This window comes from Hypanus sabinus, chromosome 2 (assembly GCF_030144855.1).
Source record: "Hypanus sabinus isolate sHypSab1 chromosome 2, sHypSab1.hap1, whole genome shotgun sequence".
NCBI lineage: Eukaryota > Metazoa > Chordata > Chondrichthyes > Myliobatiformes > Dasyatidae > Hypanus > Hypanus sabinus.
The window spans coordinates 55130096-55142910 of NC_082707.1; the positions used below are offsets into that span (position 1 = coordinate 55130096).

Sequence of the window (12815 nt, forward strand, 5' to 3'; positions counted from 1 at the left end):
AGGAAAGAGCTGGGAACTTGATTGATAAAAGAGGCAAAGGAGAAGAGGGAATCTGCTAGGCAAGGGTAGAAAATCAAGGAAGAACTTCATCCTCCCCTCCACCCACCTTATCACTCTGACTTCTCTTCATTTTTTTCCAGTCCTGATGAAGGGCCTCAGCCCGAAATGTTGACTCTTTTCCATTGATGCTGCCTGGCCTGCTGAGTTCATCCACCATTTTGTGTGTATTGTTTGGCATCATCAGATTTTCTCAGGTTTGTTAATAAGGTTAGAGGATAATGGTTAGACTGGTTCAAGCTAGTATCTCAAATAACCACATGTGACAACAGTGGTGTGCAGAAGAGCGTCTCTGAATGCACAACACATCGAACCATGAAATGGATGGCTACTGCAACAAAAGACCAAACAGGTTTCCACTCCTATACTTAATAAAGTGGCTACTGAGTGTATTTCTAATACAGGATGGTCTGTGCTTTGGAGGCAAATCTGCAGATACCTCTTTAGCTATGCAACAGCTGCCCTTGTCCTTCTGAGCAATACAGTTTATTGGTTTTCCAAATAATTAGAAGCTTTGATGTGTTGTTACTCAGTACTTTGCAGATCCTAGACTCAAAGAATTGCTCCTCCAAAATCTGTCTCCACTGCTACTCCCTGGCAGTCCTTTTGCTCTTTTGCTAATTGCCTTCATTCTTTGTTTCCTAGTTGTTACCAGGTGAGTTCATCTTCTACTCCATCTATACTCTTCATAATTTTTAGCAGCTCTCTGTTTCTCTGCAACTTCATCTGTTCCAAGAACAATATCTCTAGTTTCACAATTTTGTATGCATGCAACCAAGAATCATTTTCAGTATGCTCTCCAAGGACTTTGAATCTATCCTAAAGTATGGTGCTCGGAACTGGATGTTCACATTCCCATTTATATTTTAGCAATTTTGTTAGCTGATCATGCCATTATTGATAAATTTACATACAGTATTCTCCCAGATCTTGGTTATATCTGTCAGAAATTTCAGACAAGTTTACACTGGATTTTCTCTTTCTTCCTTCCAAATACTTCACATTTCTCAGCATTTCATTTAATGTGCTACCTGTTTCTGCATTCCACCAATCTCTATTTCCTTGAAATCTGTTGTTATGCACCATCCTGTTTATTAGACCTCCAGGTTTTGTGACATTTACACATTTGGGAACAGTGCTTTTATATACCTAAGTTTAAGAATGCTAACATATATTCACAAGAAACAACGGTCCTAGGAAGTCCAATTTATATTTTCTCCAACCTGGAAAATCTTTCAAAAACTTAATGCTTCCTTCTACCAACTCTCTATTCTATGACTTTGAATTTTATATACCATATTAACCTGCAATATATACCATGTCAACCTTCACTGTTACTTCACTAAAATATCAAGGTACAAATAATCTTCTTTCAACAAAGGCATGCGGGATTTCTCTCATCAATTAATTCTGACCCTGATTATTGTTTACAGATTCTTCCCTAACATTCAGGTTAGACTGACTAATCTGTAGTTACTCCAGTCTTTTTCCAGTCAGTGGTAGCATTTACAATTTTCAGTCCATTGGCAACATTCTTGGATCTATAAATGATCGGAAAATTATAGCAAAAGGCTCTGATACTTCCTCCTTTAATCATTATGGGTTTAGCAGTTAGTCATTCTTCTTTGCCAATATTTTCTCCAACCAGAATCACAAATCAATTTTCCTTTGCTGAGATATCTTGGGGAAGACTGACATGATTTATTCAATTTTTAGCCATGCCTTTTGTTCCATGAGTAAACTTCTCTTTTGATCTCTGATCAGCCTCAGCTCTATTCTTACATTCAGTTTCAAATTCAGTCTCTAGAGTCTCTGGATTTCCTTCCATATTTACTGCCAGCACTTTTGTCTGCTCGGACATCTATCAATGGTGATTTCCGCTCCTTTTCTCTGTGATAATCTCTTAGGAATCTCACTGGCAGACCTATCTGAGAATCTCTCTGAAATATAAAATAATATCTCAATGGTATATAAGACAATGTGATTCAGCTGCATGAATTATTTCAATAATTAAACAGTTGTCTTCACTTGAAAATTCATTCCTCAATATTGGGAGAGACAAATACTGCATTAGAACAGGTATTGCAAAGTAAGATAATGCATGTGAAGTATTTTGTCACAATTTATTTGCTGCTTTAAAAATGATACTAGCATTTTACAAAATATATTCTGAGATCTACCTTTCAAGTTAGACTTCTAAGCAACTTTGTTAAAACAGACTGGCAAAATACAGTACATACAGGACAGTTGGTTAATCTCTAGCTTGTACAATTAAACTGAAATTTGGAATTCCTTCTGATTTTTATGATTCTTTCTTCCTTTAGAGTTGATGCAAAACATTTTGAAATCCAGGATTACCCATAATGTGACATTTCTTCAAGACATAACTAACCAAATTATGAAAAAGGTTATTATTTCATAAGCTACGTCTACCTTCTTCAACACTGTTTGAAATGATTCCAAAGAATTTTAACTAACCATGGACTCTTTCACCAATTAATAAATTGTTGAGTTCAGATTACAGGCCCTACTGCCAAATTATCAAAAAATACCTGAATCTATTGATACATCAAGCTTTACACACATCTTAAATCAACTTTGCTTCCCAAACTCCTGGTCCTTCCCAATAATATAATAAAATAAATACCAAAAACATTTATTTTTCTTAAATGTCTCCACATCCATAAATCTCATCTGTAATCTTATATAACTATGCATCATTGTTTGTATCTTCTGGTATTAATGATTTAACATTTCCAGATACTACAATAATTCCATTTATCTGCTTGTTTCCTACAATACTGTATGCAATACAATATTTTAACTGCCAGAGAAGAAGTGTTCAAAATTGAAATAATTTGAATGCCTTGAAATTAAGGGAGAACAAATACGGGAAATCTATACAGAGAAAAGGTGGTGTTGTTACTTTTTTCTTATGAAGACAAACAATCTCTCAAAGAATAAAATCCAAGAAATCATTCAGCAATTATGAAAATAATGGCTTCAACACTTCACCCGCATACAATAAGTTGAGCTACAGTTCCATTTTGGAATAACTTGAATCAAAGACTAGAGTATCAAAAGAAGACTGAACAGGAAGCTCATAATTATAATCAAATTCTATGCGAGGGTAGACAATATACAGTCACAATGCAAGACAAAAAATACATCTATTAGAAGGACAGTGGAATTTCAACTGATTAGCCAGCAACAATATGAGTTAGAAGCTTCAGGTAAAATCAAAATGAGTAACATCCACTGAGTCTCCTTTGTTTATTTTTCCAATTATTTCTTCAATGATTCCAACAGGTTTGTTTGTCTGGCAAAATTTCCCCTGATTTCCATCTATTTTATTGTGTCCCTCCAAGTACCAAAAACCTCATACTTAATCATAAACTCTCACAACTTGACAACCACTGGAATCAGGCTAACTAGCTTATAATTTCCTGTCTTTTATCTCATTCCCCTCTTGAAGAGTGCAGTGACATTTCTGACTTTCCAATATTCTGGAACCATTCAAGAATCTTGTGATCCTTGAAATATCATTACTAATGCCTCCACAATCGCTTCAGCTGCCTTTTTCAGAACCCTGGGGTGTGGTCCATCTGGTCTGGGTAATTTATCCACCTTCAAACCTGTCAGTTTCAGAAGCACTTTCTCTTTAGTAACAGTGACTGCACTCATTTCTGCCCCTGGACTCTGTTGAATTCCTGGCATGTTGCTGGTCTCTACCACATTAGAGAGTAATGCAAAATACTTATTCAATTCATCCGCCATTTTTTGTTCCACATTATTACCTCTCCAGTGTCAATATCCAGCAGTCTGATGTTCATTCTTAACTTTCTTTTATTCCTTAAATATCTGAAAACAATTATGACATCTTCTTTTATATTATTAGCTAGCTTACCTTCATATTTCATCGTTTCTCTCCTTGTTGCTTTTTAGTTGACTTCTAATGCATTTTGAAAGCTTCCCAGTTCTCTAGCTACAATCAATTGTTGTTATATTGCATGCCTTCTCTTTTGCTTTTATGCTTTCTTTGACTTCCCTTCTCAACCCCTTGCCTCATCCTCCCATTGGAACATTTCTTTTTGCTTCAAGATGAACCAATCATGTTTCTTCCAAATTACTTGCAGAAACTCCAGTCATTGGTGCTCTACCATCATCCCTGTTAGCGTGTACTTTCCATCAAATTTACCAGCTCTTCTTTCATGCCTCAGTAGTTACCTTTACTCAATTGTACTGCAGATGCATCCAATTTTAGCTTCTCCCTCTCAAACTGCAGAGTGAATTCTATCATATTATTATCACTTCCTCCTTTAAGGTCCTTAATCAAATCTGCTTCAGTACATACCACCCAATCCAAAATTGTCTTATGCCTAGTGAGCTCAATCACAAGCTGCTCTAATAAGATGTCATTTGGAATTCCGGAAGCACAAACATGTTTATTTTTCTTAAAATCACACTGAATTCAATTCAGATCTCCACCCCACTAATGATATATTTTACTTTTGAAAGTTCAGGAATTACATTAAACATGGCAACAACATAAATCAGTAAATACAGTGAAGGAGGAGCCTTCGCTATTATGCATTCCATTACTCTTATTTGACAGCTAAAGATAATTCAGTGAGTATTTCCACCTTTGTGTCATAACCTAATGCCCCTATTGGAAATAATATTGTATATGTTTAGATATACAAGTTAATAAATACTTCAGTCACTTAGTAAATCAACTAGTTGATATTTGGGCCTATGCAAAAATAAAAACTATTTTGGCAGGCTATCAAAGTTTTCCAGAATCTACATAATTCTTCCACAGCAAAGGAAGAATGTGGAAATTGTAACAGAAGAACTAGCAATAACTAGTACAGTTTTAAAACGGAAAGACAAGCAGATAGGTTTTCATCGACCATCTACGTAAGTAAACTTAAAATCCTTGAACTGGTGGGCATTTGTTACAAAGAGTATGCAAAAGCAAACAGCACCTGAAGACTGGATGACTGTTACAAAATCTTCAAAGACAACCAATTCAGCAATATAGAACAAGGCAGGGAGGAAGTCATCCACAGTCTTTCTAAGTGATATTTCATTGCGTGCATTTAACAGATAGAGAGATACATCTCCCATGCAGAGACTGCAGTTTCTTTTATTTTCTCTGTTTCATTGATATTGCCAAGGCCATTCCGAGCTTGAGCTAGAACATCCCTTCCCTAATGCACGTTGTCCTCCTGATATCTCAGAGTTAATATGCATAGCTCAATATTTTATTTAGTTTATATTTCACTAAAAGTTCAAGTGTAGAACCTATTGGCCTCAAAAATTCAGGAATGCAGGGAATACTTTTTGTACTTGCCAGAATCACACCAAATCTGCAAATCTGTCACTAAGCCAAACTCAGAAGAAAGAATTTGACAAACCAGAATCTTTGGCAATGAAGTTATAGATTGTGGCACCCAATTTGTTTGAGATCTTGAAAACATGGTAATCTGAACGCAACCAGTGCTTGATCTGGAAAATTGATCATGGACACACAACCAATCAGTCAGAATTACCTTTATTTCAGTGAGGGTGTTTGGGTAGGGCCTAACTTCTAAATTGTGGCTATATCTACCTGAACCCTTTGGGAGCCACCACACATCACCTTTCTGATCTCCATTCATATGTATAATGCAAATGAGATTTTAGTTATGAGTATTCCAAAGTTTGGCTCCACTATTGTAAAGCTTTGTTGAAACAATGGTGGAGAAAAGATCAGTCAAAATAGAACATACAGCACTTATCTATTTCTATAATCACAGATTTTAAAATTCAAATTCTCTCTAAGCTAGTCATAATCCCTTTACTCAGCTTAGTAAATCTTTTTAGTCCTTGCAGTTTTGATAATATTCTGCAGAAAGAACACAGCTCTCCTCTACATCATTCAACAAAAAGAGGTGACATGTTTATTGTGTTCATATTACATGGACTGGATTACTTTAGTAATTGAAAATGAAGATTAAAACCATTCACTGAAAAATAAAATTCTTTCAAATATACATTAGGAATGTATTTTAACATTTCAGCTTTTTGAATTTAACATTTTTTTTAAGAAACTGCAGAATTCTAAAATAAACATTTTTTTTCACTGAACAAGTTTTTAGTTTTTGTTTAATTTTTGAGTGAAGTTCCTTAACATCAATAGAACTGGATCAGGTATATTAAAAAGAATAAACTTAATTGTTGTAAGATTAAATATCTCTTCATAGTGAGCGGCATGGTAAGAAAAGTAAACGTAGTTATTTGCCCTCTTGCTGGATGCTCACAAGAAATAGTTTCCAGTCAGCTGTTAAGGTATGTTACTTTCCTGTTCATTTGTACTGTTCCCATGAAATAGACATACAAATCCAAATTTATCTAAATAATCTGAATTTCAATTAAATGCTAAACATTCTAGTGTGATTATTTTCACTATAGGTTTTTCATTTTAAGTAACTTATTAAACATGGTTCTGATATTATCAAAATATTAGAGATTTGAATTGAAATCATGTTACATTTGTATTTTAGCACTATTTGAATTAATTGAATATAAATGAGAAATAAGACACAATTTCTTGTTCACTAACTTTTAAAACAATTGCTTTTATGACCTTATAAAAATATATTTGCATTTGTTCATCTCAGTGGTGAGTTTGAATCCTCACTAAGCTTGTTGGATGAAGATCCTTTTCCTCAACCAGTGATAATAAGGCTCTTGCATGCAATCAGACATGATTATCTTATGCTCATGAAAAAAAAATGCTGTTTTATCTGCTAAAATTTTCTGATTTTATTTCAGATTTCCAGCATCTGCATATTTTTGCTCTTTGACCATATTCAGCAAAATGTTCTTTTATTTCCTGACACTATACTACTATGAAGCAACTGTAGAAGTGGAATAAGCCCCTTTAAAACAGGTAAACAGTGCTAATGTTATTGTTGCCTTATATGTAATTTAGAAACTCCGGAACTCTCAAAATTACTGCCAGTAAAACTATATCTCAAAAATTCTCATGAGAAAGTATTCTTGAACAAGTAAATCTTGGAAGTTAACCAGATCACAAATCACTGCATGTAGCAATAATTTCACCACAATGTAGTTGCTTCAGTACTATTTATTCCATATGAATTTATTTACCTTCATAGACTCAAGCCATGAACATCTTTCAACAGAATATTTGATAACAACCATAAGCAACAGAAATTGTGCACTCTTTAAATAACAGCACATACAATTAGTAAAATACATGAATGATCTGACGCATATATAATTTTTTATATTGTAAAGCTAGCTAAAGGACAAAATTATATAAAGATTTGATTTTTACTGGAGTCTATCAAGTGATTTTTAATTCCATGCTTTCTGATGTGCTCACTAATGTCATAAATTACATGACATTTGCTGACCTTTGCCTCAAAGTATCAGTGGTCTCTGGATGAGAAGTACAACCTCTTCTGCTCCAGGCTTTATACATACCTCCTTTTCTACATATTTTCTTGCCCGGTTTTCTGGCACATTCCTTCGATATTCTTTTTACTGAAAAATGAATAAAAGACTAAAAAATAACATGAGCTCCATCACAGACAGTAGGAGCATGCAACACCACCAACTGACTTAAAATTGTCCTTTCTACAAAGACAGGCTTCCAACTCATTGTGCCTCCACACACAATGGGAAAACTATGTACCTTTTCTTAAGTCAGTGAGGGGGGATTGAAAATCAACTTCCACCTTGATGGACGTGCCATAGTGTGTAAAAAAAAATGAGTGGGACAAGATACAGATCTGATGCATTGGGAAAGCTTCATGCATGTACACACCCACAAACACATAAACACACAAACAAATCACAGCATGCAAACCTTATATCATGCTTCCTAAAAAACAAAACAAGGTTTAACATTTAGCAAAGATTAATTTTAGGTTTTCCTGTTCCTTATGGCTTACACTCACCATCCTCTGTAGGCACATATATGTTTAAAAAGAGGCAATCTTCATTCTGTTCTTGGACGTAAGATGCAACTACTTCCAAGTTGGTAGTAAACCACACAGGGAGCATAACATCTGGCAACATACCATGTATATTCTGGGGACAGACTGGCGCAAAATGGGTAGCATTTCGTACTTCTGACCAAGAAGAAGGGGGTTCAGGAGGTTGGAAACGACGTTCTCCTGTTGGTGAAGCAGCATATGGTACACCAAGATACTGGATTACCGGGCCCAAGATTTCATTACTTAGTTCCTTTTTGATCCCCCTCAGTCTGCCATAATTGGTATTCACCACTGGGTAAGAGTCATCTAGTTTTTGGCAAAGCACCAGGCTACCCTTTAATGTAAATCCCAGTATCCAAAGAAAAAAGGTAATATCAAATCCCTTTCGCACTGGATGCATCATCACCACTCTCAATATGCAATTAAGCCATGGTGGCCTTTCTTTGTGAAGTGACATTATGTATAATTGTTTGCCACAGATACAGAAGCAACGTTTCTCCTTGATATTAGATGGAATCTCAGTAAACACAGGATTCTGCTTAAAAGGAGTTCCAGAGAAAATGTTAATTTTCTACATCAGAAATATTTCCCCATAGGTTTCAGACTTGGATAATCATCTTCACTTGATTTAGTGTTCAGTCAACATTCTTTTTTCTGTCCACATGAAGAAACTGACAATCCACAGTGAGTTTCCTTTGACAAATCAACTGTTATCAGGATAACTGTGACCTGTAAAAAAAAAGTTGCAAATATCAAAACAAATTCTAAAGACAACAATATTTCACTTATGAAGTTACAAGTTCCTCTAACCCAATAAAAATATTAATCATAATGGATTAAACAAGCATTCATATTTGAATCTCTGGTGATATGGGTGAAAAGGCCATCAAGTTCTGCTTTCCGGCTGATTTCTCAGCAAAAGAATAATTCATATTATTTTTAAAAATTACCCACTCTGATATTAGAAAAATCTTTTCCCATATCAATATACTTAGTTTTTCTTAATACCTACAAAACACCTGAATTCACTAAATCATTGCACTTCTTATGATTATAATGAGAATTCAGGCAAAGTTCAAGTTTTCTAAGGCACATATGATTTAAGATTTTCCATGAATCTCCATATATAATGAGAATTCAAGAAATAAAACTTATATGAAAACTCTCTTTCAATCATATTAACACAATTTGATAACTTTAAGACCAGCCACTTGATTCAAAAGGAGGTTTTGAGTGACAGCTGGAAATGTATCATACTATACTCAAAATGTTATTATCCAATCATGGTTATAGCTTATGGACTATGTAAAATTTATATATCTTCAAAGGGTAAGGCCATAGTAAGGGTGGCAACAACTTTCAAACTGTTTTCTTCAACACACTTTAAAATTTAGTGACCTAAATACAGATGGCTAAGGACAAAGTAAAAATGATTTCCTTTAATGTCAATGGACTATTAAATCCAATCAAACGTAATAGAATTTTATCCAAAATAAGAAAAGAACAAGCCCATGTAGTATATTTACAGGAAACTCATTTAAATGATAATGAGCATAGAAAACTAAAGAGAATGGGCTTCACTAATTTGTTTTTCTCCTCATATAAATCAGGACATAGGAGAGGAGTTGTTATTCTTATCTCAATTAAGTTAAATTTTGAAAAAGTATTCAAAATGGGAGATAAAGAGGGATGATATATTTTGGTAAGGTGGAATATAGACAGAAATGCAGTTACTCTATTGAATATATACATACCCCCAGGAAGTGATATTGCTTTCTTTCAGAAAATTACTGATATTAAGGTAACAGAAACAGAAGGTCTCCTGATATGTGGGGGAGACTTAAATTTACAATTACAACCAAAGTTAGACTCTTCCAATAGAAAAACCTATGAAACAAAATCCTTACATAAGAAAGTTAATACATTTTTTGAGTTTGTTGGTTTAATTGATATATGGAGGGACCTTTTCCCCAACAGAAGGGATTACACTCACTATACTGCTCCCCATTCTGTATATAGAAGAATAGACTATTTCATAACATTTTGAAAAGACAAAGACAAAATAAACACCTGTGGAATTGGGACAACAGATGTAAGTGACCATGCACCTATATATTTTGACCTACAACCAAAGCATACTATTTGGAAGCTAAATTCAAGTCTACTCACTGATCTGTACTTTAAGGAACAAATTAAAAAAGAAATTGGTCTCTACTTAGAATTTAATGATAATGGAGAGGTTTCACCTCCCATTTTATGGAATACGCTGAAGGCTGTCTTAAAAATTATAGCGATATCTTCATATAAGAAAAAAAATAAGGAATAAGACATACGAGGAATTACAAAATAGGCTGAAGGAACTAAAAAAAACACAAATTGAATTTGGCACAGGATATATTAGGAGAAATTAAAAGAATTAGGAATGAAATTAATAGTTCAGCTACGCAAGAAATCAGGAAATATTTAATGTTTCTGAAACAGAGACATTATGAAAGTGGATCAAAATCTATGAAAATACTGGTGTGGAAACTGAAAAAAAGATAGCAGAAAATATAATTCATAGAATTAGGGACCCAAGAACCAAAATGATTTTAAAAAAGTAAGTGAAGTAAAATTCAAGAAGCTTTTGAAGTGTTTTACAAAACTCTATATTCCAAAGTTCCAGGGGGAAGCATAACCCAAATTGACACCTCCCTGAATTCTCTAGAGTTACCCACATTAAGCGAAGAACATAATAGAACGATGACTGCTGACATAACTGAAGTTGAATTAAAAGCTGCGATTAGTAGGCTTAAATTAAGCAGGATCGCCAGGATCAGATGGGCATACGGCGGAGTGGTACAAAGAATTTAAAAATAAGTTAATTCTTGTTTTACTCCCCACACTGAACTGGGCTCTAAAAAAAAGGCACAAATGCCACCCAGTTGGAAGGAAGTGATATCCTCAGCTATACCAAAAGAAGGCAAGGATAAAAAGGAATGTGGGGTCATTTAGACCAATATCCATTCTTAATGTAGATTATAGATTATTTACCTCCATCATAGCCAAATGATTAGAGGAGTTTCTACCCATACTGATACATAATGATCAGACAGGTTTTATATGACAATACCAAACATAAGATAATATATGAAGGACATTTCACGTTATGGATCATATCCAAAAAAAAATCGAAGCAATAGTGATAAGAGTGGATGCTGAAAAGGCATTTGATTTGGTTAATTGGAATTTTCTTTACAGAGTTTTACATAGATTTGGTTTCCAAGACACAATTATTAAAACTATACAGACACTATATGACAACCCTACTGCTAGGATTAAAACCAGTGGATATTTATCAACTAGTCTTACCCTAGAAAGGGGCAAGAGACAGGTTTGTGCATAGTCACCGCTACCCTTCGTGTTATATCTGGAAGCATTAGCACAATACATCAGACAAAATGAATGTATCAGGGGAATTACTATTAAAGGGACAAAGCATAAATTGGCTTGTTACGCAGATGACATTTTGATCTATTTAGGGCAACCAACATACTCTTTACCTAAATTGATGCAATCCTTTGAACAATATGGTCAATTATCGGGATACAAGATCAACATAGATAATACCCAATTACTTTCATATTACTATAGACCACCAAAAGAAATTGAAAGTAGATATCCCTGGGCAGGGCACACAGAGTCTTTCAAATATTTGGGCATCATTATGCCAAAAGATTTGGCAAAATTATCAGAAGGTAATTATCAGCCTTTATATAAAAAAATTAAGGAAGATATGGCAAGATGGAACTTGATTCCTTTTTTCAGTCTCAGTTCAAGGATTGAGTCTATTAAAATGAATATACTGCCCAGACTGTTATATCTCTTTCAGACCCTACCAATAGAGATTAATCAAAATCAATTCAATGAATGGAACAAGATGTTATCAAGGTATATTTGGCAGGGTAAGAGGCCTAGAGTCTGTCTCAAAACTTTGCAATTAGCAAAGGAAAAGGGGGATGGCGCCTACCTTCTCTTAGAGATTATTATTTTGCAGCACAATTGAGCGCTGTGATTTGTTGGTGCAACCCATCATATGACGCTCAATGGAAAAACATTGAGGAGCGGGTACTTCCCATCCCCATACAAGCAATTTTGGCTGATAACAACCTGCAAAGGTACATAAATACTATTGATAACCCATGGGTGAAATGGACTCTTAAAATATGGAAAACTACTGTAAAAGAATATAATCTAGATGGAGATATCCAAATTCTTAAATGGTGTGCATATGACTTGGATTTTACACCAAATAAATTGGATGCTAGATTTAAGGACTGAACAGCGAAAGGAGTAACAGTTCTTTGCAACATAATGAAAGAAGGAACACTGTTCTGTTTTGAAATACTTAAACAGAAACTCTTATTAGAAAAACAAGATTTTTTAATCGGTATTTACAGATATGACAATATGTTAATAAGACGCTTTAAAATGTAACCAAGGCAAGTACATGCTTGATAGAGCTATTTGGAAGACCATATAATTCAGATAACGGTAGTAGAATTATTTCAAGCATGTATAAAGGGTTGTCAAATCTTAAAACACATTCAACTTCATACATTAAAACAAAATGGGAGAAGGAAGGAGGGATAATTATATCTGAGGAAGAATGGACAATAATATGGAGGTATCAATGAAAGTGTACCAGTTCACAGAAATGGAGGGAGTTTGGATGGAAAAACTTGATAAGATATTTTATTACACCCT

The 12815-nt window shown here is 34.4% G+C and overlaps 1 protein-coding gene across 7 annotated transcripts in view; it reads right to left on the reverse strand.

The window, feature by feature from the left end:
- nlgn1 (neuroligin 1) overlaps positions 1 to 8388 on the reverse strand; it is a 517723-nt gene extending 509335 nt beyond the window's left edge. For 5 of the 7 annotated variants that reach the window (XM_059989133.1, XM_059989108.1, XM_059989098.1 and 2 more), the window contains exon 1: positions 8031 to 8388. In XM_059989133.1, coding sequence (XP_059845116.1) covers positions 8031 to 8151 — 121 coding nt within the window. In that variant the 5' untranslated portion in view covers positions 8152 to 8388. Of the gene's footprint in view, positions 1 to 8026 lie in introns of all 7 variants that reach the window. The other 2 variants (XM_059989126.1, XM_059989142.1) reach the window with 1 other exon arrangement.
- Between the last annotated feature and the right edge of the window lie 4427 nt (positions 8389 to 12815).